The sequence below is a fragment of the Archocentrus centrarchus genome, chromosome 18, assembly GCF_007364275.1.
Source record: "Archocentrus centrarchus isolate MPI-CPG fArcCen1 chromosome 18, fArcCen1, whole genome shotgun sequence".
NCBI lineage: Eukaryota > Metazoa > Chordata > Actinopteri > Cichliformes > Cichlidae > Archocentrus > Archocentrus centrarchus.
In genome coordinates this window covers 7,442,713-7,470,670 of record NC_044363.1, presented here as the reverse complement: position 1 = coordinate 7,470,670, position 27,958 = coordinate 7,442,713, and the positions used below count along the sequence as shown (strand labels likewise).

General features: G+C 40.8%; 1 protein-coding gene and 1 long non-coding RNA gene across 2 annotated transcripts; both read left to right on the top strand.

Annotated features, from left to right (window-relative positions):
- Nucleotides 1-2,779: 2,779 nt before the first annotated feature.
- Nucleotides 2,780-5,289, top strand: LOC115796642 (low affinity immunoglobulin gamma Fc region receptor II-like). The gene is made up of 6 exons (XM_030753005.1): nt 2,780-2,819; nt 3,000-3,044; nt 3,299-3,559; nt 3,646-3,780; nt 4,579-4,689; nt 5,126-5,289. The coding sequence occupies exons 1-6, from the start codon at nt 2,789-2,791 to the stop codon at nt 5,287-5,289; spliced, it is 747 nt and encodes a 248-aa protein (XP_030608865.1). The 5' UTR covers nt 2,780-2,788.
- A 588-nt stretch (nt 5,290-5,877) lies between these two features.
- On the top strand, nt 5,878-26,266 carry LOC115797240 (uncharacterized). Its single transcript, XR_004021398.1, has 3 exons — nt 5,878-6,699; nt 6,836-6,897; nt 24,770-26,266. It is a non-coding gene; the product is annotated as an uncharacterized LOC115797240 (long non-coding RNA).
- Nucleotides 26,267-27,958: the final 1,692 nt, after the last annotated feature.

Genomic DNA, 27,958 nt, shown 5'->3' with positions numbered 1-27,958 from the left:
TATATATGTGTGCATGCGTGTGTGTGGGTGTGTGGACAGCTGGGCCTGGGTTGGTGGCTGGCCGAGCCTTGGCACCTGTGGGACGCGGAGGGCAGGAGTTACCCCTCCCTACCGCACCACGCTGCTCCCCACTGGTCGTCACTGCCTCCCCTGGGGTGTGGGTGCCTGGGGTGTGTGGCCGGATGTCTCGGCGTGGTTTTTGACCTGCTCCCTTGGCGACTGTGGCCTGGGGGTGGCTTGGGCCTCTTTGGCGTGTGGGGGGGCTCTGCCGGGTGTCGGGCTGCTTTCGGGCACTTGGGGCCTCAGGGGCTGCATGCTCGGGGTGTGCACACGGTTACCATTGGGATGTGTGGCCCCAGGTCTTCTGAGCTCCTGGGCTGTGGATGGCCTGGGTCCCCTGGGTCCTTCCCTATTTGAATCTGGATCACGGGGGGCATGGTTGCAGTTTCTTGCCCTCATTATTGAGAGGGGCATACACACACATTACTACAAACAATAAAATTGTATGTGTGTGTGTATGTATGTGCATATGAGTGTATGTATGGATGTGTGAGTGTGTGTGAGTATATTTACTTTTCTTCGATTTCTTTTTTTTTTTTTCCTTTCTTCCTTTATATATATATATATATATATATATATATATATATATATATATATTTTTTTTTTTTTTAATCCCTTATTAGTGAATAAATATAGGCCTGCAGTAGAAACGTATTTTCGAGAATGCTTGTGAATACAAAACATTACAACATTACTCACACATGCGCCATGGCTCCCGCAGCCACTAGGTTTTCAAAACACTCATAGCAGGCAGCGGTTTTAACTGCGCAAGCGCAAAGAGGCGAAGCTGTAATAGAAACGGTGAGCTCTAGTAGTGCAAAAGGAAACATTTTTTCAGCATCCAAAACAGCAGCTTTTTCTTTTAGTAACCACCATTAAAATCTTTACTGGGAAACAGCTGGAGGTCCTTCATCAACCACCTGATCAGCAAGTGTGAAGAAGGTGAAGACAAGAGAACTTCGTAGCTGCTCCATCCACCGCTGTTTGTTCACATGGCCAAAAACTGCAGTATGGAAGTTAAAATATGCAGATAAACTGTTAATAAAAAAAGGATTTCTTATCCGATTACTCGATTAATTGATGGAATAATCGATAGAATACTCGATTACTAAAATAATCGTTTTATGCAGCCCTTGTGTCAGTATTGTTATCACGTAATAAAACAGAAACACAATCTTACTATCTTTAATGAAATAATAATAATAATTTCATTGAAAAAAATGTGAGTGTCTTAAGCTGAAAGACAATAATTTATTTAGCTAATATTTAGTTTCCAGCCTCCAAAGATGGCGGGACAGTGAATGCAGGCAGGCTAATGTATGCCATTGTAAGATAAAAAGAGGAAGAAGAAAAATATTATGCAAAGCATTTTTTTCAACAATACATAGATGAATATCTTTGAATTCACATGCAGAAAAAAGACTTCAGGTTTCTTGTGTGGTATCGCTGCATCTTTGTTAGATGTGTTATTTATAAATGTACACAAGCCAGTGATAATTTAAGCTTCCTGATGTTATAAAAACCACAAAGAATACAAAATACTCCTGTTATAAATGTGTCCTGTATCTAAGGTGAAGGTTGTGGGTTTCCTCATATAGCTAAAAATGATTGTGTGACATGCAGTGAAACTTCAAACATGCATTCAGTTTCAAAATAACGGTCCAGCCAAGAGTCCAACCATCAGACAAAGTGCTACATGAACAAAGAGACAAAACAAATAAATACTTAAAAATCTGTGATTTTTTTTAGTACTACAAACACAGTTTGTGTGAGACTTTTTCTCTCCCACATTTGTAAACTCAGATAATTAAATTTAGTTTATAAAACAAGAGGCTGTCCAGTACAGCTGATATCTCTGTCATCAAAGTGGAGCTGCCAGGCAAACGGCAGGAACTCAGAGATTTATGTTATTTGGTAGTTCAGTGTCCTGATAGCAGCTTTATGGTTGGCTTTATGTCTCTCTGAGTGTGCGTGTCTATTAATTATCATAGCTTGTGCGTATTCAGTTCGATACAACTGACTGTCAGGCCCACATGGGTGCATATGAAGTTCAAATGCTAACAAAAGCATCTGTTATTTAGAAGCTGAGCTTAAACCAACTTGTTCAGTCTGCTTTGTTTGTTCACACATGTATGAACGCTGTTCCAGGAACAGAGCGGCTGCAGCCTCGAGACGCTCACTGTGCCAACTGCTACTCTGAAACTGAAACTGTGAAATTAAATATTATTAAATAAAAATTAAATATTCAAAAGTGTGGTTACAGTGCATCAAAGTGGTGTTTTTAACACTTTTTTTAAGTATGTCTGAAATCATCATGTAAATATCAGCTTTGTCTGAATGACAGAATGGCATTACTGTATCTACAGCAGTGTTAACTCTCCTGAAAAGAGCCTCAGTGACTTTGTTGAGTCCCTGAGTGTCCTCACAGAGGTTACAAATATCTCCTACGTGTGACTGATCTCAGCGCAGTGCAACAACATGAGGATGTGAGCACAGGAAACATGAACCACCTTCAAAGTTGTATCAAACACAGTATTAGTCTGAACTGCTCCTTGTTCCACCCACTGACAGTGAACTGAAACACTGAAGCTCGACTCAGCACTAAAGCAGCTCAGCTTCTCTGGAAACTACTTTTGTAAAACTAGATTATTGGATTGAAAATATTTAGTATTAAAATTGTTTTTGCAGCAGTCTTTGTGTTTTGGTCTTCGGGCTGCAGCAAGACAACATGGAGGTCAGAGCTCTGTGTATGAGACTGTGTGAGTATTTTCTGTTTTCACATGACTGAAGAAAGTTATTAACGTTAAGAATGTTAATGATATAATTGTGTTTCTTTTTACTTTAAGACAAAGTGGACTATATTTTTGTGGAACAATTTTAAGAGTTGTAAGAGTGAAGATGTTTCTTAGTAAATCTGTAATTTTCTGTTGTCTCTTCAGTGATGATCGTTATGATTCTGCTGGATGGACAGGATCAGAAAGCTGGTGAGTACCTGCTGTTTGCTCATTTATATGAACACTGTTTATCACTTTGGAGGAGCAAAGAATATAAAAAAAACTAGGAAGTGGGGAAAATGTTCTTTGGTGATTTTAGTGAACCTTATCCTCTGGTATAATTAATCATCAGAAGTTATGATGCACTTTTTCTTTTATTTACCCTTTTATCCCTTCATGGTTTAAGTTCACTGCAGCAGTTTCAGCAGTAAAAGTCTAAACTGAATCTTTCTTCTTTGTTTCAGATGCAGTTTCTCTGAGTATCGCTCCAAACAGATCGCAGTTCTTTGAATATGAATCAGTAACATTTTACTGTGAAGGAGTCGATTATTGTGAAATTGTGCATAAATTCAAAGGGAAATTAGAATCATGTAGCAAAACTGATAAGCCGGCACAAACGGGATCATCCTGCACCATCAAAACTGCTTATAAACAGGACAGTGGAGAGTACTGGAGTGAGACTGGAGGAGGGAAGAGAAGCAACATCATCAACATCTCTGTCACTGGTACGTTTGCAGTGAGACAACAAGATTTTAGGATTCCTTTTAATTAAATGCAGTTTGACACAAATACGAAATGCATGTTGTTTCAGCTGGTTCTGTGATCCTGGAGGTTCCTGCTCTTCCTGTGATGGAGGGACAAACTGTGACTCTTCACTGCAGAAACAAAATCGCTTCCTCCAACCTCACAGCTGATTTCTATAAAGATGGACATCACATACACAGAGGCTCTGTTCTGCCCAACGCAAAGGTTAAGAAATAGTTCATAATAATTCAGTGGTAAAAAATGTCATAATTCATCTGCAGTAATTCATGTTAAAAAAGATGGTCATTTAGTTAAAAAAACTTATATAGTCAGTGTTGGTTATCTGTATTTTATCTTGAAGGTGAATTCTGAGGTAGCAATGCATTGTGGGTAGCGGAAGCAGAGCTTAGTGGAGGAAAAACGTTTGTAGCGAAAAACCTGCCAATCCATGCTTAAACTTCACCTCCTGTGTCCTAAATCTTTATTTGCACCTTCGAAAGCAATGGCTGTAAGTCTGATCTATGTTCTGGTTAATGTTATATGGTTATAAGAGCCGATTTAGAGATCGTTTTGTGAATGTGTTGATACCAGGAATTAGCCTTATCCCAGGGGCTCATTTTGCTTTGTGCTCTGTATATTAGCATAGCAACGATGCTAACGATCTAATTAGCATATGAAAAGATTGCTAAAATGCTGTTGAGCTTTAGTAACAGCCAAAGTTACTTCTTATGCATGCTTTCTGGCACTAGCAATTTTATTTGGTGCATTTATTTCACATAGCAAGAGCTGATGTATATTTTATTTTCTGTTTATTTTCTAGTTTCACTCGACCTTGTTCATTGAGCTTTCAAGCCACAATTGTAAAGAATTGTAAGCTGTCGAGAAGACTGTAATAAAGGAGCAAGACGCTCGGTTCCTGGCTCATGAATATCGAGTTTGGCTTGCTGTTGATCTGCGTTAACATACACAGTGTATCCAACACGTAGTGATAACAGTACAGGCTCCAAAGGAAACATGAACATCTACAGAGTTTCCAAGTCTGATGAAGGACTTTACAAGTGCAGCATCTCAGGAGCTGGAGAATCACCAGAGAGCTGGCTGAAAGTTACAGGTGAGACTCTGAGATCTCACAAAAGTTGTTTTTTTCTGAAAGTCACAAAAAACAGCCGTCATAGTAATCAAGGTGTCCACAAGTAAACTTGTCAGAGAAGACTAACATAGATTAAGGTTAATCGCAGTTTTGTTCATTTGTTTTTTTGTTTGTTTTTTGGATCATCTCACAAAATGAACATCCGCTGTTTCACATTTACATAAACAGAAACTCTGGGTTTAACTATGAGGTTGTGGCTGATGTTTGTAGGGCTGTAAGTCTAATATATGAGTATTTTAAATTATTATTCTGGGTAAACACAGACAGTATTATTAGACAAATCAGCACCAATGTATTGAATATTATTTTATCCAAACCATATGTACAAAATGCCTCCAACACTAAAACTCCACTGTGTCTCACACATGAATTCTTTCATCTGTGTTCCATCACACAGAGACTCAGGCAGACTCCTCCTCGGACCACGGCTATCGTATTGACTTCATCTCACGGATTGTATTCGCCATCGTGGTGGTGGCTGTGCTGCTGCTGCTGGTGGTGGTGGTAAAGTTAATGTTACGACAAATACCACAAAACACTCCAGCCACTGATGACAAATAAAACAATGAAAGCTAAGTAGTTAATTTCCCATCTTGCTTCTTCTTGATGTTCAACATTTTACTGATTTTTTTACACACTGTATTTTAAGCTTCTATAAGCTGATGCATCATGTGTTAAATAAAAGTCATGAATGCAGATGCCATTTTTAAATCGCCCAACATAATCCCCATAAACATCTGCAATATAACTGCAGTATTGCTATTTGTCTGTTAATGGACTCTGTGGTGCATTCATGGACACACATGTGACCTGTGATTTACTTTGTACTGAATGTTTCTCTTTTTTCTCATTGTATTTAATATAGTTAAAAATAATAAAGACAAAAACAAATATTTTATTTTGTATTGTAATAATTAAGGCAGTATTAGGCTCATATCAGCCACATGCATATTAAGTTGGACTGAACTGTACACAACTTTGAATCTTCCTGGAAAAAGTTACAAGGTAGGATGATGCACAGGAGCTGCCCTTGCTGCAAAGCAATAAGTTATTTTTAAGCTACAAAATATATTTTATGTATTTTTATATATAAAATATATTTGGTTTAGATTTATTTATTTTATATATTTTATATAGTATATTTTTATACTTGAACAATTTGGTTTTGATTCTGTGCAGTTTTTGTGATGATATAATTGCACACATCAGTATATGTGGTCAAAAGTGCAAAATTTGAGGTGAATATGAATAAAAACGCTCTCTGCAAGTCACAAGTCAACACTGCTTCCTGCTCTGAAGACCTTGTTTGTGTTTGTAGTGCCAGTTTCTCACTGACCTGAAGTCAGATGTTTTCAGGAAACATGAACCATCTACAAGTTGCATCAAACAGCATTAGTCTGAACTACCTTGTTCCACCAACTGAGGCTTGACTCGACACAAAAGCAGCTCAGCTTCTTTGGAACCTACTTTTCGAAAACTAGATTATTTGTGAAAATATTTTAATATTAAAATAGCATTTTTGTCTTTAATCTGCAGCCAGACAATATGAGAGCTCTGTGCACAAGACTGCATGAGTATTTTCTCTGTTTCCAGAGGAGAGCCCTTCCTCCTCTGCTGTCAATCCATGGGTCATTGCCACTGTTTTATCAAGCACTCTGTTGATGGCAGTGGGACTGTATCACTTTGTCAAATGTTGCTCAAACAGAGGTAAAAAAAAAACACAAATATTATATTTCATGAATAACTTTGGGGTTATTGCTTTTGCACACTCACAATATGGCCTGTTAACACAAAAGTGTATGGTTCATAAGTAGCTGTAATCTGGAGTTACTGCACCTTAAATATTGTAACACAATGTGTTAATTAATTCATTATTATTAATGTTTTGATTTTTTTTTTTTTTTTTACTTGCAGCATTGCTCTGCGAGTCCTCAAAGGCAGAGGTTTCAGGCTCAGCTGAGGATCAAACAGGTCAGAACACAAACACTGTGTCAGTATTTTAGTTTAATTGCTTTTGTGTAATGAAACAGAAACTCACTGTATTATCTATTATGAAAAGAGAAATCTGGCAAAGATAATTTCCTACTGATTGTTTCCTAATATTCAGACCAACAGTGAATGCAGGCCGATCAACACATGCTGCTGTAAGAAAAAACAGGGAGAACAAACGTATGTACTGAGCTTTTTCTTTTTTTCTTTTTACTGAGCAGTAGCACAAAAGTTATTTATTTGAAGTCACAAGCAGGAAAAGATAAAAAAAAGATTTTTGACTGGTATTGTCTGCATCTTTGTTTGACATGTCTGGGTTATTTATAAATGTGTAGCTGTTAGTGATAATTTGAGCTTCTTGAACTTACATCTCAAATGAAACCCACATGTAGTCCAACCCTGAAGTGCCTCTAAAAGAGGCTGTACTGTATCTAAGGTGAAGGTTGCGAGTTTTCTCATGCAGCTCAGAATGGTTACATGTGGTTTACATGTACATGCTGGAGTACAACTTCAGATGTGCATTGAGTTTCAAAATAAACTTCAGCTTAAACACAATAACTTTCATTTTTGAACAAAACTAATGAAAATGATAAAACACTTTTAAAGTATATGTTAAATATATCAAGTGTGGCTGTGTGGCAGGCAGAGTTGGACCCAAATGCTAGACGCATTAAACAGAGAATAACTCTAAACACCACGGGAACACAGGCAGTAATGTAACAAAGAACAGCAGAAAACTGAAGGTTTCAATACAAACAAGGTAAGCGGTAGAGTGGAGACAGCAGAGAACAACAGGTGAACCAAATGAAACTAATAGCACAAAGGAAGCAGAAACAAATACAAAGAACAGGGAACACAGGCCTGTCAAAATAAAACAGGAAGGTGTCGGGTTTTTTTGCGGCTCTCTCCCCCTGTTGCTCTTACCAGGCGGAGGGGAGACCAATGGAAGCAAATGCACCTTGAGAAAAGCTCCACACTTCACAGAAACTCACTGGAGATGAGCAGGTTTCGTTTCCAGGATTTATTGAAGCACAAAGTTAAACAAAGTTCGAGATAGCAAAAAGTTAAACAAAATACAAGATAGCAAAAGTTAAACAAAATGCAAGAAAGCAAAAAGCCTCCCGAGAGTGAGTGCCTTGGTGCTGTTATAAGGTGGTAGAAAAGCAAAGAAATAAACGTCCAGAGTTTAACAGAAAATAAAAACAGAAGCCCTCTCTGGAGTGAGAGCCTGCAGCCGCTGCAAACACGGGTGAGAGGAAGAGCAAAGAAGAGCGCTCCCTCCCAAGTTTGCCATGCCCTTATATAGCCCAATCTCACACCTCCTGCAGCTGTTATCAGGGGAGGGGACATATTAAGATGCTCCTTTAAGCAACAGTTCTATGAATTGATCTCGGGGGGGCTAGCAAAAACCCATCTTTCCCACGGTCCGAAGTCCAGGTGCGCCTCCTCCCCTCCCCTCGGGAGAAGCTGGGTCAAAAGTGCACTGGGTAAAAGGTGAAGCTCCTCACAAAGGTGGGGGCCAGCATTACTTAATGGAAAAATCCCAGGTTGCCTGCAGAGCAGGCCTTTTCCACCTACCTATGCAGTGCTCCAGTGTGTGAGTGACAATATAGGTGACAAATAATACATAATGTGACCATTAATTAGAGTGTGTGATTAATATATATATAACAATACATGATATAAAAATATTGATAAAAAATACTGATGTCATCAAGATAAAAATACACGACATTTCCCCCTTTGATGCCTACTGGTATCAACACAAAGTATTTTTATCAAATCAAGAGTAAATATTTGTTTAAACAAGGTGAACATTGCAACACACTGCGTGAGCTGTTTTTATTGATATAAACATTTGCAAGCTTCAAACTAAATCTTCTCACTCACATGGTGTGCTCGTCAACTCTGGATGCTAGAATAAATCTCAATCCATAACAAACTAACTGATCTTACCAACACAGCATCCTCAATTGCAGTGCACACCACACAGGTCAGAGGCACCTATACTTATGGGCACAAAAGATAAGGCACTCGAGATATAGTATCTATGTGAAAACACAACAATAGCGGCAATAGCAAAGACAATTTCAGTGTTAGACAGACTTCATAACATTGTCAGCATCTTTTAGACGATCATTCAGTCCTCATGATGTTGTAGCATCTTCTTCAGGCTTCTGTGAGGACCACTTCCTCCATTCCACCTGTTCCCCCTTCGTTGCTCTAAGCAAATCGTTGATGATCTTCAATTTCAATTCTCACCAGTGAGCTTCTGAATCTCACTGGTTTGCTCTCCATCGACGACCCTAGCCGTAGCCAACTTACTGGTGACAAAATCAGTGTCACTGTCGAGCTCTGCTGCTTCATCCTTTAGCTGACTTGTTTCACAGACTTGGTTGCTTGAAGATGCGTTAAGCACTTCTGAACTGGAGGATCTCTCAGATCCCCCTAGTTAGCGTTGTTCCCGGTGTGCCTCGTGCCACGGGTGTTAGGTGGCACTGGCTATCTGCTGTCATCAGAACTCCCACTGGCTGGGGAAGCAGCTCCCAGGAGTCACGTAGGTGATGTCATCATGTCGTGAAGGCCCCTCAAACGACTCGATTCCAGTCCAGGTGGCGTCCTCAGCCCACAACGCGTTCTTGTCGAGATGGTTCCTTCTGCTTCCAGAAGATCTAAGAAGATCTGGGTCCGTGCTGGATACCTGCTCTGCTGAGTCTCCTCTCTCCTTTAGCTGTTCCACGACAGGGCGAGCCCTCGCTGGTCACGGATCTCAGCAAGATTTTCTCCAATACGAGGCCAGGCTCGGCAGCCTCTTGGCTGGGGGAGGCTGAATGGGACTGTCAGAACCTTATCTTCCATTCAGGTTTTGTTGTTACTGCTTATAGCATAAAACATAAGATTAATAATATCCATAACATGCAATGTTAGATCTTCTTGAAGTAAAGCACTCCCTTTTCTCCCTTTTTTCTTATTAAGTTGTTTTTATATTTACACTTCTCTTCATTTTTATGCTTTTATAATGGGTAACAGAAAGGATGGCATCTACAGTTGTTATCTTACCTGGGGAGTCCTTGCCATCACACGGTAGTGTATTTCATAAGGCAGAAGTCTATTTTGCATTATCATGTACAATATTTCATGCAGTTACCCTTTGTAGTTAATCATTTTGGTTGTCATATAATCTTTTATCTTTCAAATTTAACATAGGTTAGAATAATACTTTGACCCAAAGCAAGCTTTGTTTGCTTTACAGATGGACTTCTAAAGCAGATACGCATCCATTATATTTGTCTGATAGGAGTTTCTTCTGTTCATTTAGGACAGTATCTGTCATCTGTATCCCCAAACAATTATGGGGTTCCCCAGGGTTCTCTATTGGGGTCACACTCTCTTTTCTTTATATTTGCTTCCTTTGGGTTCCACTTTTGAAAAGCACATCATTGCCTCTCATTGTTTGGCAGATGAACTACAAATATACTTACCTTTATAATCTGACTGCTTCTGCTTCTATGCAGACACTAGTAAACTGTCTTAGGGATATGTACTCATGGCCGGAGACAAACCTTCTTAAACTGAATAAAAACAAAACAGAAATTGTTTTATTTGGACCACCCCACCTTGGTTGGGTATGAGAGCGCTATTGATCGTTTAGCCTCCTATTATCACTCTGTTATGTGGAACCTTGGTGATTTTTGATGGTGTTCTAAAACTCAACAAACACACCAGCCCTGTTGTTAGGAAGAGCTTTTCCAATTAGTTAAAAATGAAGACCTTTTTCCCACAACATGACTTAGAGAGAGTAATTTATACTTTTGTTACTTCTTGTTTCAACCTAGTTATAATTCTTTATATGTTGGATGTGATCAGGTGTTACTTAGTTATTTAACTGAACTTTTGAAACCCTATATTCCTACCAAAGCCCTGCGGTCCACAAACCAAGTGCTCCTCAGTTTGCTTCAAGGCTGAAAAGCAGAGGCAACAGAGCCTTTACAGTGGTGACATCTGATCTCTGGAGTGATTTACCCTTTCCCATGAGAGTAGCCCAAATTCTCAATCATTTAAAAAATTTAAAAATGTTATATTTGCTTACATACAGATTATTTGTACCCTTGGTTTTACTGTGCTAACACAGCTTTTTCTTTTTTTTTGATTGATTCTTAGTATATATTTATTTATTGTTGGTTTAGTGACTGATCAACTGAGCATGTTTTATATAAACTATACTGCACTTAGTTCACTTGAGATTGTTTTAATATTCTATAACATAAATTTTAAATTAACTTGATGCACCCAAGCATATTATCATATTTAGACAAGAAAGACCTCACTTTCTGCACTATGTTACCTATGCGGAGCGGTATTAATACTATTATTATTGCTAATGACATAGCAAATCATCAGCCTCACTTTCTAAATTCCTCCAACAATTATTCCCCCTTGAGGCTGATGAGTGCTTGACCATAACTTCCTACCTCGGCTCCACTGTCTGTTCTCCAGCCTCATGTTGACCCCCTCTGTATTCAGACTACTTATGTCCAGTGAAGTGTCACCCTTTAGTTCTCCTCCTCCTGGAAAGACAAAGTTAGCTCTGACCAGGCTATGCCCTCGATCACACCTTTGACATCTCCTGGCCATTTGATTTTAAAGTAATGGCCACTGCACTGGGAAGCTGTAAAGCATCAATTAACTGCAACACAGCCTCTCCATATACTAGAGGATTGCCTTTAGCTCTGTGAAATCCTCTCTATTTCTAAATATTAGCATTAGCATGACAAACCTCATTAACCTAGGCTGAATCAATGTACAAATTAAGTCTTACCTGTAGCCAGTGTACAAGCTGCTGTTAAAGCTTTTTGATCTGAGATCAGCGATGAACTCAGCAGATCAACCTTCTGAGCTTCTAGAGTAGAAAAACTTACACCTGCAGAATTAAGTTAAACAACTGTGCAGCCCACATTACAGCCACACTCATCCCTAAAGCAAGAACCATCCAAAAGCAGTGTTAAATTAGCTGTAATAAATTCATTATGCACATTAATTTTCTCAGCTCCTGAATTTGTCAGTCTGTGGCACAATCATGAGGAGTCCATTTTGGAAACAGGGTTAACATTATTACATCTTTAATAGTTCAGGGGCAGATAACCTTACCTCCTACCCCGTAGTTTTATTTGAGTGATGACAAACCTCGGGCAAAAAACAAAACACACAATTGATGTGGCGTACAAAGAGTTACAGGATGACCAGGAGTTAAAATCCTAGTTTCTGAAAAACAAAGTCTGCTGCCATCAAACCTTGATAGCAAGGTGAGAAGCCAGCTTTCATGTTATCCAATTTTATATTGTAATAAGGCAGGAACCGCTTACCTACTATGGGATCCTGCGTAAGGGCAGCTCTTACCTAGCCCCTGCTATTAGCCACATATAAATGGAAAGGTTTCGAGTAATCTGATTACCCAATGCTAGGTCAGATTGCGTGTCCTGCTTCAGTGCATCAGATGTTGCTTCAGCTCCCACCGACCACTGCAGCTAGAGATCAGAGTTAGTTTGTCCTGCTGCTTTATTGAAGCAGCAGAGATGCAGTTTTAAACACATAGTCACAAATCCACCGTCTGCTGAATCCTGCCATTCCCAAACATGTCAACATTCACCAACCATTTGCGGTTGTCAGGTTTTAATCACAGTTTCTAATTGAGAGAGAACAATTAGCGTCCTCTGTCCACCAAACTGTCTTCCTAGATATTCAGTGGTTTGTTAGCAGAATTGCAGGAATTCTTCTCATTTTGTTCTTTTAGAGGACGACAAATCGGCTGCATGCTGTGAGTCAGTACTGAGAATATTCAGATACTTCAAGTCTTACACTAAAATTTGGTTGAAGATGTTAGGGCTGTTCACAGTTATCACAGAATGTACTAAGTACTAAACATAAATACCATTTAATATCTGGTGCACTGTTAGAAAGCAAAGATATGGATTAGGAACCACAGGTGTATCAGAATCTGCAATTGTATCAGTATGTAACTGTCTGAATTTGGTTTTAATGTATGAGCTTTAAAAGCACTCCAGCCTTCAATAGCTCATCAATATTAAGCCTGATAGCTTCAATGGCATGTGACTTAAATGAACTTTGCCTAATTTAATAAGGTAATTTGACCCCAGGTTTCAGCTCAACTGTATCAGGCTGGACAAATTTGAGCCTTCCCTCATTTCAAGGATTCAAGGATTTTAATTTGCCATCTGTGCATGGACCAAGGTCCAGACACATTGGAATGTTTGTGCAGGGCTCTCTCGTAGTCAGCCAAGTATACTGCGTTGTTTCACTCAGTTGAGATGGAACCTGTTTCAACAACTACTTATGTTCAATGGTAATTGAATTTGATCTACACATGTTTATCTAATAAACTATTCATTCACACTTCAATCATACTTGGTGGTGGTAAGTGTTTTGTCCTTAGAAATGTGCATGCATTTATTGTGTAGTTAGATTCCCTCTAAAATAAGCTTTGTCTTGTTAAACCTCAGTGCAGTACATGAGAGTATGTCCACGAGCAATCAGCAAAGAGATGTGGCCCAGCATTTGACACTTGTTACCAGTTTTTCAGTCCATCAGGTGCAGCAGCCACACCCTGTGGAGCAAAGTAGATGTAGTCACCAGTAAAAATGAACTGATCAACAAAAGAACATTTTTCTTTTTACGTTCCCCTATTGATCAGCTCATCAAATCACAGTCCATAGTCTTTGGACTCCAGTTTCTCATCAAACAGTAAATGTAGAGCAATCCGGGCTCCTCAGCTCCTCAGTTTCCTCCTTTGCATTCGTACCCAGAGCTCCCACATTTCATCCATCGTTCATTTAACATGGAGTCTTCAGTCACTGGCTGCAACCAAAACACCTCAGGTTGAACCCAGACACAGTCTCTGTGTCTGTTGGCACATCATCACTCTGTGTGCTTCCTCAGTTGACAGTTTGCATACAGTTCATCACTGTTGCACATGATTTTGCTTCTAAAGAACACAGAATGTCTTTTCTCATAAGACTTATTGAAATGTCAGCTTACTTAACAAATTAAAGGATGCGTCAGGTTGCTCCTTTTCCTCTTCTGGCCTCTCTGGACCTCCTTATGGCCAACAGGCTATTGGTCTAGCCCAAGAGGTCATGTGGCAATCTCTCTGGAGGTGACCTGTGAAGTTACCTCTAGGCAGGTTGTTCTCTGTTGAGTAGGCTGAGTGAGTCCAAGCAGCGGTCCTGGCTGTGACAGTTCTCTCCTTCCTCCACGCCAGGTCACTCTGCCTCTCATCTGCCTCTAGTTTCTCCCTCTCAGGTGTACAAGTCCAGATTGTCACCTTGATTAACACGCATGTGTACAACAGGCACAGCAGATTCAGTTAGAGTGTTAAGAACAGTTGATGCAGGGAATCCACTCGTTACCTGTGTAGTGCTGACAGCAGGAGGAGCAGGCTGGGTGAACGAGAAGAAGCTGCAAGACTCTGAGCAGTGTTAGCAGTCAGCACTGCAGCCTGAGCCTCAGTGTGCAGTTATCAGAGGTGTTTAGCCTTCTCCTTCCTGTGATTGGTCAGCTCTCAGTCTCTCCTCCGTTGGAATGTACGCAGCCCTTTTGTTGGACTCTCCTCCTCTCTCAGGATTTCTCCTATCTTAGAAGAGCTCTGCCATCAGGATACTGCTGCCTGAAAAACTCCACTATACAGTGTGTTGCATCTCCAGTTTCACCTCATCAGGCAGGTTAGTCTGGAATACTCTGCTCAGCTCACTGGGATGTCTCCCAAAGAGCTTAAATGTCTCAAAGTGCAGAGCAGCTCCTGCAGCATTTTCTCCAAAGGAAATGATGACTTACTTGGTTTTTGTGATGTTGAAAACAGTCCATCAGCCAGTCTCACCATGCCCATAAGCATCCATGGCTCATGGGTAGACACACCTCACCCCCTTCACGGTGGAGCACATAGACACATTGCGCTCCCCCTCCTCCCATTCAGGAGGTAAGAGTTCTTGTGTGTCTGGACGTCACTTTGCTGGCTGGCCGTCTGGTGTATTATCTTCCAGCCTCTGCAGCCGTCTCCCTCTTGCTCCTGCCTCCTTTGCAGGAAGGCCATCCTCTTCCTTGTCCAGCTGTTGTTATTGTTGTTGTTTAGGAAGGTTGCTGTGGAGGCCTGCAGCGTCATCTGTAAATCATCTCTGGACACAATGTTAGTAGAAGAGAACAGATTGCATTCTGCTCATGTACTCTGCTCTTTATCTTCATGGTTTTTTGTTTAAAGGTCCACTTCTTGTGTGACGTCACTCACCGCAGTTTGCTCAGAGGACATGCTTCTCAAAAATGATCTTCCAGCACTTAAAGAATAAAGTGGAGGCATTTTCTGCCTCAATGGGGCAGAGAAAGACACTTCAGGAATTTTCCTTTTTTTTTTTTTTTTTTTTCGTTTCACCTCCACTTCATTACATCATTTTTGTTTACCATAAATTTTGCTTTAATCTATTTCCCCTCTATCATAACCCCAAAACCACTTTCTATCAGTAAACACATTCTCATCTATACGTCACTCAGCAACATGCCATGTTAAAAGATACCAGGTGAAAGTCAGAGATGGAAGTCCATCATTGTCATTGTGCATACACCACACTCCTGGTTGGAGGTGGATATTACCGTTTTATTACCGTGTGCATGGGGCTGTGGATCACCCCCCTGTTTTAGAGGGTCTCCACGGGTTCCTGCTCCACACTCGCTCTCTGAGAATAACACAGTGTCCACTGTGAAACAATAACTGTCTCTCTGGCTATAATTTTTACTCAGAGTAATCTCTCAGCACCATCAAATCTATTTAATTCATTTGTTATTTATTTTAAATGTGTTTATTTAATAATTTGGTAAACTTACAGATTTACTTCTATAACTATGTTTGGAACCAGGCAGATATACAGCAGAGAGGTCATTGCAACTCAATTTGCCCCCTTCATCTAAACCCTCCGGTATTCAAAGAATGTGCTGAGGTGAAGACATCATCTGCACTGAGAACACACACACAAATATCCAAACAAAATTTCCCGAGGACCAACTTACAGATTTTTCTTTTTCTAGGAACTCCTTTTGACTTCATCTTACAAAGAGTTATGTTTTAAATTAGGGTTCTTGTGAGGTGTCAAAGCTTCAGGTTGATCAGCTGGGTGTCCTGCAGTCTCTCAGACCTGTTACACAGATGTGTTTCTAATAATCAGATTATCTGTTTCTGAAATTCCTTTATCTCCTCAGAGGCTCAGCTGTTATTTCATCCTCTCTAATCTATTCTCACCGCTCCTTTACCTCACTCACACCTACTACATTTATATTTTCACTTAAATCTATTTATTTTAGGCTCAGTTTGTGTCCAAGCTATATTATTATCATTACTATTTTGTTATTATTTATTATTCATACTATTGTTATTATAGCTATTTTATTTAATTCTCTCTTCTTTCCTTTTCTCCCAAATATTTTAACGTTTATTTCCCCTTATTCTTCCAAGTTTAGGATTCATTCTTACCCATTCTCTTAGGCTTTTTATTTTTGTTCGACTCTTTTTCTAGTTAATGTTACTTCTATTATTAGCTTTAATCAATCCAATTATTCTATCAGAGGTTTTTCACTTTTGAATGGGTTATTCTTTTATTCAAATGTATTTAAACTGTTCCTGTTTTCCCCTTTTGGTCTCTAATTTAACACTTCTAGCCCCTCCAGATTATCTACTTTTAAACTTTTTACACTCTTCAATATTAACTTTAAACCTCAATGATTAATTTTCCTAGTTTGCACTTATTTCTCACAATTTTATGCAAACTTTTCATTCACCAATTGTATAGAAAAGCAGACAAGCTCTGCTTTTAATATACACACCAACAGATGTATGCTGCTGCAGGCTGAGGCCTTGCAGCCTGCAGCAGGTCCATCTTCACAGATCACTCCTCCACTACACTGACCACCAGTTCATGAACACATCTATTAATTTATTTGATCTACACATTATTTCCCAGTTATTTTATTGTTACCATTACATAATGTTATCTATTATTCTACTACAGCTGTTAGAGATTTTATTTATTTCTTCACTATCTTCTAGTTTTCCCCAAGTATTTCCTCCCTTATTTTTTACCAATTTCTCCCAATTGTGTCACTTGTTCTCACTGACCTATTTTAAACTTCTAATTCTAATCTACTTCTTTTCAACTTTTCTTTTGACCAACATCAAATTTAACATTGTTTGAATGACTTACTGGCTCCGTCAGGAGCTTTGTTTTGTTCACAGGGCTATTTTTATTTGAGCTCCTCCCGATTATCCAGTCTTTAACCTATTACTGGTTATAAAGTTACTATTAACCCCAATTCATAAATTCCTTATTCACATATACACAACTTTTTTTCTTTTAGAGCAGAGAGAGAACTGCCCAGTGACAGCTCTCTCTCTCTCTCTCTCTCTCTCTCAAACTCCCTTCCTGCTCACACACACATCCCAGGCTCTCCCACACACACACACACATACCAGGCAGGCAGACACACACACACAGGTCCGCAGCCAAGGCCTTTGCAGCTTGCAGCAGCCTCTCTCCTCCTTCTCCCACAGCAGGTTATATTCTTGAAGCACAATTTACAGCAATTAACAACGATAAATGAGTTATACTTTTCAAAAGCAGATTTTACAGCAGGGAATAACTACAAGCCCAGGCAATATGTACAAAATATTACTTAAACACAACTTAACCAAGTGGCACCACTTATCCAGTGCCTGACGTCATAATCTCCCAGTCGGACCTCGATGTCTTATTATCAAAGGTTTCCCCCTTCAGAGAGCTACCCCTAAGAGCTTATCTCGATCCGCCCCTGGTTGTCGACCCCGACCGTGGACCCCCGCTCGTCAGAGCCCGAACCTTTAGCGGAGTCTGACGAAACGTGCGGTAACCGCCGTGCGACTTTTTGCTAGCTTCCTTTTTTTTTTTCATACAGTGAATCCTCCAGGTCGAATCTGTCAGTGTCTTGTCTAAAAGGCTTTCTGACTTGTCTCAGACAACCCCCAAGAGCTTACTTCCGGATACACGACCTGGGCAGTATCTCACGCGGCAGATAGCAGCCTGAGCTCGTCCGGCCCAAGATAAAGGTTTGGACCGGATAATTCTCAGCGGTAAATCTCCGCGAGGACCTTTCACTTTATTCTCTTCAGCGCTTCTCAATAAATACCACAGAACAGATACGACAAGACGAACAGACAAGACAAACACCATTCACAGCTGCGATCTCACTCACAACACGCATTCAGAGTTCAGCCATGCAATAAAAACCCCAGACACAACGCCTGCTCAATCCAGGAGTCTCCTTTTATCCAGATTAGACCATTTTAACTCAAAATAGCCGACCACAAAACCCTTAAATTTTACAAATTCTTTATCCAGAGCAAGACAGCTGTTTTATTTTGAAAGTGTAACCAGGAACTTGGGCGGAAGTCTCAGTCACCCGGACAACACCATTGTTGCAGAAAACTGCTTTACTTACTTTTGCGCGCTTTTGGTGTTCTCCGTAGCAACGTGAGGCTCCGTCCAAACCCTAGGTACCTCTCCAGCTGTTCTTATCTCGGAGTCCCATCTGGGGTGCCAAGATGTCGGGTTTTTTTGCGGCTCTCTCCCCCTGTTGCTCTTACCAGGCGGAGGGGAGACCAATGGAAGCAAATGCACCTTGAGAAAAGCTCCACACTTCACAGAAACTCACTGGAGATGAGCAGGTTTCGTTTCCAGGATTTATTGAAGCACAAAGTTAAACAAAGTTCGAGATAGCAAAAAGTTAAACAAAATACAAGATAGCAAAAGTTAAACAAAATGCAAGAAAGCAAAAAGCCTCCCGAGAGTGAGTGCCTTGGTGCTGTTATAAGGTGGTAGAAAAGCAAAGAAATAAACGTCCAGAGTTTAACAGAAAATAAAAACAGAAGCCCTCTCGGGAGTGAGAGCCTGCAGCCGCTGCAAACACGGGTGAGAGGAAGAGCAAAGAAGAGCGCTCCCTCCCAAGTTTGCCATGCCCTTATATAGCCCAATCTCACACCTCCTGCAGCTGTTATCAGGGGAGGGGACATATTAAGATGCTCCTTTAAGCAACAGTTCTATGAATTGATCTCGGGGGGGCTAGCAAAAACCCATCTTTCCCACGGTCCGAAGTCCAGGTGCGCCTCCTCCCCTCCCCTCGGGAGAAGCTGGGTCAAAAGTGCACTGGGTAAAAGGTGAAGCTCCTCACAAAGGTGGGGGCCAGCATTACTTAATGGAAAAATCCCAGGTTGCCTGCAGAGCAGGCCTTTTCCACCTACCTATGCAGTGCTCCAGTGTGTGAGTGACAATATAGGTGACAAATAATACATAATGTGACCATTAATTAGAGTGTGTGATTAATATATATATAACAATACATGATATAAAAATATTGATAAAAAATACTGATGTCATCAAGATAAAAATACACGACAAAGGGACTAACCATGACGCACTCGTGTCCGCTGAGAGCTAAAGCAAAAAAAAACACAGTCCAAAAGATAAAACGCTGGGTCAAGCCCCAGGATTATGACAAAATTGTCATTCAAAAGTGAAATCATTAATACATTAAAATGCAAGCAAGCAGTGATGGTATAGTTACCTTGAAAAAGTAGTCTGACTACTGATTACTGATTACTCCTTTACTTAATTTTAGAAGTAACTAAGTTAGATTGCAAGTTTCTTTATTAGTTACTTTCAACAGCGGCCGGTCTTGTGCCAAAAAGTGATCGTCTGTCATAAAGTGATTCCGATGTTTCTATGTGCTTATATGTGTAATGTCTTTGCTTATATTGGTAAATAGAGTGCAGTCAACATGATTTATGAAGGGCTTTTATATAAAATGCAGAAATAACCTGTTTTTCAACAATCTTTAGGAGTCTGTGTTATTGTAACTACATTATAATCAATCCAGAGCTTTTTGGCCACTTCAAATATCTTTATAGATCTGTGATGTTATATTTGGTGTGATTTCTGCAGCCTTCTGAGCCAGATTTCTGTTTAAAAAGACATTTTTAATGTCAGACAGTTTTTACCTTGATAAAAACAAATATATAAAAGTCACTTTGCCAAAAACTGAGTGCAGCTTCTACCTTGTGATAGAAATGCTGTTTCTCACTCAAAATGACCTGATAATCTTCATGAGACTTATGTTTGATATATGCTTCACAGATTATAGGTCAACAAGTCATTTACAGCTGTTTAAATACAGGGAATGATTTTTTGGCAAATACCGAAAATTGCTGTTTGGCAGACGATCATTTTTTGGCACAATACCAGCCTCTACTACATACTGTAGTAGAGGGCTTTTCAACTTTTCCAGCTGTCCCCCACTTACTGGTTTGTACCGAAGTCCAGCTTTTGTTGTTTGGGTGCTGGGGGGCTCCTGCATTAGCTGCAGCTCTGCTTCACCCCACCTGTTGCGACTCGCTCTGTAAGTTTGACTGCACCATGACTCCAGATGTTTCCTCATATTTGACGTAGTGTTTTTGAAAATAGATAGCATTTTTTTTTTAAGCCTGTCATGTCTGGCATTGTTCACAATCGGAATGATGATCCGAATGCACTGATGTACCAAACATATTTGCTTTAACAAGAATAGCTCTATAAGTTTTCTATAGGCTATTCTTGTTAATGTTCGTATTTTTATTTATTTATCTTTTTATGTAGTCATTTATGCCAAGTCAGACAGGCAACAAGGAAGGGGCAAGAACAAGAGGTGGGGGGAGAAGAACGGGGGGGGGGACAAAAGGAAGAAAGAAAAGAAAAATCGAAGAAAAGTAGATATACTCACACACTCACACATCCATACACACACACACACAATTTTATTGTTTGCAGTAATGTGTGTGTATGCGCCTCTGTCATGCAATGTACTCAATAATGAGGGCAAGAAACTGCAACCATGCCCCCCGCGATCCAGAGGCGAATAGGGAAGGACCCAGGGGACCCAGGCCATCCACAGCCCAGGAACTCAGAAGACCTGAGGTCACACATCCCGATGGCAACCTCGTGCACACCATAGAGGAGGAAGGAGGGAGACCACAGACGGAGCCCCCATAGTCAAAGGGCAAGAGTCCAGAGAGCCAGAGGCGATGAGCAGCCCCTTTCCCCGGCAGGCCGGCACCCCCAGCATGAGCCGAGCACGCGGCCCCTGAGGCCCAAGCCACCCCCAGGCCACAGCCACCAAGGGAGCAGGTCAAAAACCACGCCAAGACATCCGGCCACACACCCCGGGACCCATGGGCACCCACACCCCAGGGGCGGCAGTGACGCGACCCACAGGTGCCAAGGCTCGGCAAGCCACAGACCCAGGCCCAGCTGTCCACACACACACACACACACACACACACACACACACACACACACACACACACTCACGTACACCCATATGCACGCACACACACGCACCAGTCGTTCACTCATGCACACACACGTAACATACATGGACACCTAGTGTGGGAGAGCGGATACCAGCACAGAGCCAGCGGCAACCCAGGGAAGCAGCCAACCCAGCCCCGAACAACGAGCCAGTCCCCATCACAGGCGGGGTGCATAAAACTGGGGTGTGAGAAGACCCGCCCGCCCCTTCCTCCCACTCAGCGTGTGGGGGGTGATGTGAGCGTATGTACTGAGAAGAATGTGTATGGCTGGGACAGATGTAATATGAGCACTGAATAACAGCGCCCACCCTCCCCCCCTCCTCCCAAGAACCTCAATGTTTAAAATGTAAATAAAATTGAGGAGCAGGCAGCAGTGAACAGACAAGTGGGGCCACCTCAGCAGTGCCACCCACTAACCACTGTGTGACACACCTGCCCCCCAAGGCCCAATATGTACTATGATGTGTTGTGAACTGTATAATGCAATTAAAAAAAGAAAAAGGAGGAGTGGGGCATTACGCAACACAGAGAGCAGAGCCAAGGAGGTGGCCCTACTCACTGCAGCACGAGTTCCCCTTCCCCAAGAATCTACGTGTGCATAATGTGATGTTTAACTGAGTGGGAGGAGGGGAAGGTCAGGATAAATATGACCGGGAGGCAGAGGACTACCCCCCCAGAGGAAGAGAACCAGCTAGCTACTGGCTCACTAGGCACCCCAGTTCCCTACACCCCCCCACAGCCCAGGGAAGGCAGGTCCAGGGCCTGAAGTGACTGCACCCCCAGGACACCACCATGCTCCAGACCGGCACCCACTGCCCCCACTGCAAACACGACACAACACACACCCCCACACGCATACAAAAGACAACAAATATCACACACACACACACACAGTGGTCCTGAGTCAGAACCAATGGCCCCATGTGGGTAACGGCTGCTACCTCACCTGAGCACCCCACCCACCCATGGGGGGGGGGGCCCGCAGAATCCCGGAATGCCAGCCAGACACCCCGACGCGGGCCAACCCACCCCACACGGTGGCGCACCCAAGGGGGCACAGACCCCTCCAGCGCAGGGAGGGGCCCAACCGGGAAATGGGCAACCCCGGGCATCAGGGCCCCAGACCCTGCACCCCGGCCCCCACAGAGGAAGCTGGCCACCCGGACGGGGCCAGCACCCACCACCACGGGACCCCCAGCCCCACACCCCAAGACCATAAGAGCATCCATCCAAGCCCCTACCATCAACAACCAGGGCCTGGATACAGAAACCACAAAATGGTAGCCACCATCTCCAGGCCAAGACCCATCAGATACCTGAGTCCCCCCGGCCCACCCCCAGCCACCTACCGGGTACGCCGCAAGACAAGACCACAGCTGGTCACCCCCATCATGCGATGGAGCTGATCAGTGGGGACCAGAGATTCAAATTTTGCCAGTTGGTTTTTAGAGGTGGCAGACATTCTTTCCAAACTAATGTGGTCTAAAAGTAGATTCTTATAGTGAGTAATGCATAAATCATTTTTTGATTTCCAATTCATGAGGATAGTTTTCTTAGCGATGCATAAGGTAGTAAGAACTATGTGTGATATGTTTGTTTCCATGTTTAATTCACTTAAATCACCTACAATGCACAATTTTGGTGATGCTGGGATATCGCAATTAAAACATGTGCATAAGTGTTCACATATCCTCTGCCAGAACCTCTGAACAGGTGTACAAGACCAAATAGCATGCATATAGTTTTCAGTATGGTTGCCTGAGCAGTGGGTGCATATATTTGTGTCTCTGAGGCCCATTTGGAACATCCTGTGTCCTGTATAATGTATTCTATGGAGAGTTTTGTATTGTATAAGTTGTAAATTTGGACTTTTAGTCATTTTGAAAGTGTTTAAACATATCTGTGTCCAGAAGTTTTCCTCTGGGTTGATGGAAAGATCTCGCTCCCATTTTGTAGTTGGGAGGGAGATTGAATCATTAATTTCAATATAATAAGCTAGATAGCACATCTCTCTCCTCCCTCCATTGTTTACGTTTGTGTCCCTGTGTTGTTATTGTCCTCATGCTGAAAACAGGATTTAACTGTCGCATCGGCCAGATGTCACTCCCCAAGACGCAAGAAGTAAGCAAGAATATATCTTTGTACTGAGGAAAATGGCAAAAATAGTAATCCACAGTGACTTGGATAAGTAACTTTAATCTGATTACTGGACTGCAAATAGTAACGCGTTAGATTACTCGTTACCGAAAAAAAGTAGTCAGATTAGAGTAACGCGTTACTTAGTAAACTGCAAACAAGCAATTAAAAAAAGAGTGCAAACAATAATTTTGCCATTGTCAAACCATAAGATAAAGCAGGAGAACAATAATAAAGAGGTCCACCACAAATAAATAAATGTCTGATTGTTTTTAGGAATACAGTATCTGTGTTAGTCCTGTGACAGGCTGGTGACCTGTACAGGGTGTACCCTGCCTCTCGCCCCATGACAGCTGGGATAGGCTCCAGCCCCAACACCCCACCCCCCCGCAACCCTGAACAAGATAAACGGAAGAGGATAGATGGATGGACTTGGTACAATGATGTCTTATGTGCTGCATTCACATATTGGGGTCTGGGGAGAGAGTGCTCTGGTCTTCTCTGCTTGGCTGCTGGCCTCACTTGGCCATCATTAAGTGGAGAAAACTGGATGGATGGATGGAATAATAAAAATTATATTTTTTTCACCATGATTTTTCTAATGAAACTTCCATGCTGACATTATGCACTGAATGCATCAGATGTACATGTATTAGAAATGTAATAAACTATAATTTACCAGTTTTATCTTTAACCCTGTCATGCATGAATTATGAGAACCTGTGTCATTTATGTCATGTGTTTTAATTCCTTTTTAGGCATGAAAAAACAAAGCAAAACAAACAAAAAACAATGCAAGTGAAATTTTGTTTATTAAATGTGTTTTTCATGCAGGTACAAACATTCAGCTGAATGTCAGGCGTTTGACTTTTGAACCAGAGAAATACCTTTTTAAAAAGCAATTAAGAGAAAATGATATTACATCCTCAGATGTATTGTCACTACTGCTAACACTGACTAATCCTGATCCTGTTAATTACATTCAAATATCAAATAAAAATAACAAAAACAGCTTCCCATGACTGGCCAATAGGTACCAGTGTATGGGATGATCCACAAGCATTGACTGTGTTGGCTGATATGCAACTATAACAATAAATCACATGCAGTTACAAGAGAACAGTTTTTGAATAGATATCCACTGTTGTGACCATTATGCATGAAAGGATTGAAATAAATATGACATAGTCATGAAATTATGTTACAATGTATTTTTACAGTCCTTTTGTTTGGAAAAATTATAGTTTTTTTTGTAAAAAAAAAAAAAAGATTCACAGGTCATTTTTTCACATTATTTTACATGTTAGTTTACTGTCTATTTTTGTGATTTATATTTTATTTATAATGTTTTGAATTATTGTGAAATGAGATGTACGGAAATGCAAAATTAATATTTGATTCACAACAGATCAAAAATGTATTGCTTAACATGCAGAATAGCAAAATATTTAAATCCATTTATTTCTGTACTTCCTTTGTGTCTTACAGTTTGCAGAGTGAGAGCTGACTGAAGACATAATCACATCTGAGAGGGTGAAAACAATTATCATGCACTGTTTTTGTAATTGAACAAGCTGTCATTTCCAGCATTTTTGCCGGCCTGCTCTGTGCCAAGAAAATGCTGTGGGGGTTGGAGTGTGGACAGACCCCACACCCCAACCCCCACAGCATTTTCTTGGCACACATTGTTTTCTTTCCCTTTTTTGGTTTCATTTTCTTGAAAAAAAAATGAGCAGGGCTTTTGTTTATAAATTTGCTCTAATTCAAGTAAATTATTAACCATTCATTCATACTTTGATACAGTGGTGTTGATTTATGCAGCAAACGTGGGCTGAGTAACAACATGAACATCACAAGGGGTACGTGACCCTAAAGCAGTTTTGGGGTGAGATGATTTGATGGTAACTAGTAGCATGATCACCGGTTACGGAAAAACCTTTGCTCTGCTCCCACCTAGTGTTTGATGTTGGAATTGCTGTGCGACGTGAAGAGAAAAGCTAGAAATGCCACATCATCTACAGACTTATTAAATCTGCAGAATCTGCAGATTTATAGAACTATGAAACTCCAGTGTCCTTCTCTTCAGTTTTCCATTTTAATCTCTTCACAGCAGGAATCTTAAACTTTCAGGACTGTCTGTGTAACAGTTAAAAAGGTTCAGGTTAAACCCAGCTAAGTGGGACAATAGCGCCGTCTACTGCCTGAAATGTCACAGCATTAATGGCAAAGGATTATGGGTAATCCTGGGAGAAATGGAAGATTCACGTAGAGAGCGGTCCTTTGTCTTTTCTCATAAATGCAGATGCTGTTACTTCTGAACTGACTGGCTCCAGATTGGTTATTTTAAGAGCTGAGAGGGCATCATACACAGGTCACATCTGTACATGAAAACTTGACACAGGGCAGAGAGGTGACAGTAATACTGAATGCTCTGTAATTTAATATTTAAAAAAAAAACTTCCATCTCATTTAACAAACACTAGTGCTCCATTTTCATTGACTGGTCCTTTTATTAAAATCATAGCATCCCCTTAAATTAATTAAAAAATACCTCACTGCTGCAGAGGAACAAATGCAGGTGGAGTTTTTTCTGTTTAGGGGAACAGTTGTAATTTTGTATTATTTACTAGAATTAAACTACGATAAGAAGGAGTTTTGAATGGATTGAAATTATGCAATTCTCTTTTTCAATATTTTTTTTGGAACTGCACATGTTAAGGATTTTTTTTAGGGTTTCTCACAGTGAATCTTCATTTGGCTTTTGGACACTGACACAGTTAGTTTATTAACAGCAGCAGCTCTGCTTCTTGAAAACTATGTTTCATGATCACATGATCAGAGAATAAGTGAGCACAAGTTTATTGTATTAAAAGTGAAGGTTTGGAAAATATATTCTTTTGTTTTTAGTTTTATTTATTTATTTTTTTCCAGAACACTTTTCTGCAGTTTTGCTTTTATGTTTTTAAGCTTTGTTATTGTAAAGTGAAGTCCAGCAGTTGGTAATTCATCGATAAACTGAATCTTCCTCTTTTTCTTTTTTGTCTCGTTTTTGTCTGTTTTTTCTTCCAGAAAGTTTGCAGTTCTTTGAATGTGCGTCACTTTTTACTGTAAGGAAAAAACACAAACATATAGCAGCACAGTGAGAGTGCTGGTTTCAGACTGGAGGAGGATAAACAACATTAACGAGTTCACTGTTACTGAAATGTTAAGAAGTGTTTTTTGTGGTGTTGCAAATTTGAGTTTTGTTTTCTGTAAGAGATTCCTTATTGGTACGTTTACATGTTTTTCCTCGTTATGAGTTTTTGGTCTTAGTTTTAGTTTATTTGGATCTTCAGGCTTTTTTAGTTTAGTCATCTGCGTCTTGTGCGTGTCGTTTTGATGCGTTTAGGTCTCCCGTTTACATGAGAATGGAGTGAAAATTATGGCTCCAGAGTGGAGCATTTCGGAAACTCTCTGGCCTCTGTCTCTGAGTAAATGGACAAATACAATGATTTCTGGAAACAGGGGCACTCCCACATGCGCACTATAGTTGAGACCGCCACAGTTTTCCACGCATGTGCTGATAGATGAACAACAATCGCAATGGGGGATTCACTAATGCGTCTTGTGCTGCTCAGTCTTTTGAACTTAACTTCAACATCTGCGTGCTGAGTGGCACGATTCCCAGTCAATATTTTCTTGTGTCTTTGTAGTTTTATTAGTGTTGTGTGCAGCAGCAATCCAACTTCATCATCGGCCGCACAAAGCTTCTCACATTGGCCATTTTGTAAATATTGGACAAATCTTTGCCCCGCATCCCACTGAGTCCCTCCATGCAGGAGCACATCTATATCCGTTCTGAATTTAATGCGGACCCCCCCCCCCCCCCCCCCCCGACACACTCACAACGCACTCTCTCAAGGTTTTCTGTGTTCATGTGTGCACTTATTCATGGACGTATAAAATATAAAACTTTTAAGCATTTATTTTCCATCTATGCATCCATCCATTTTCTTCTGCTTATGTGGGGTCCAGTCGCAGGGCAGCAGCCTGGAGACCCTACTTAGGCTTTTATTTTACATCACATATTACAGCAGATGATCAGATCAATTGCAAACAAAAAAAATGTATAACAATGTGCAGGAATTGTCATCTTGGAACCTCTTTTTTTTTTTTTTTTTTTTTTTTTTAAGCCTGTCATGTCTGGCAGATCTTGCAAACAGAACTGTGACCTGAAAGCGTTGTTGTGCCAAACATATATGCTATTTCAAGGTGAGCTCTATAGGTTCTCTATAGGCTTCTCTTGTTAGTGTGTGACCCTTTATTTTATTTGAATTATTTTTAGCATACTGTGTGATGAATTTTGCCAGAGCTGACAGGCTTAGGAAAAAGAAAAGAAGAAATGAAAAAGGGAGAGAGAAAGAGAGAGAGTAAGAGAGAAGGGAAAGAAGAGAATAGAGAGAAAAAAAATAGGATGAATAAACCAAATAATTAGTCACTTGTTAAACATAAAAGATACTGACAATACTTGCAAAATTAAAAATTGTGTGGGGAAAACAAAAATTGCTTGATTACACAGACCAACCCTTTTGTATTATGATTACGTGAGTATTTGTGTTTGTGTCATGAAATGTGCTTACCAATGAGGGCAGAACGCCGGAGCTCTGCCCATCAGAAGCTAGAGGCAGACAAAGAGAG

Coding starts and splice junctions, on each gene's coding strand:
- LOC115796642 (XM_030753005.1), top strand. CDS start 2,789: ATGGAGGTCAGAGCTCTGTGTATGAGACTGT. Junction 2,820..2,999: donor AGCTCTGTGTATGAGACTGT/GTGAGTATTTTC, acceptor TTGTCTCTTCAG/TGATGATCGTTATGATTCTG. Junction 3,045..3,298: donor TGGACAGGATCAGAAAGCTG/GTGAGTACCTGC, acceptor TCTTTGTTTCAG/ATGCAGTTTCTCTGAGTATC.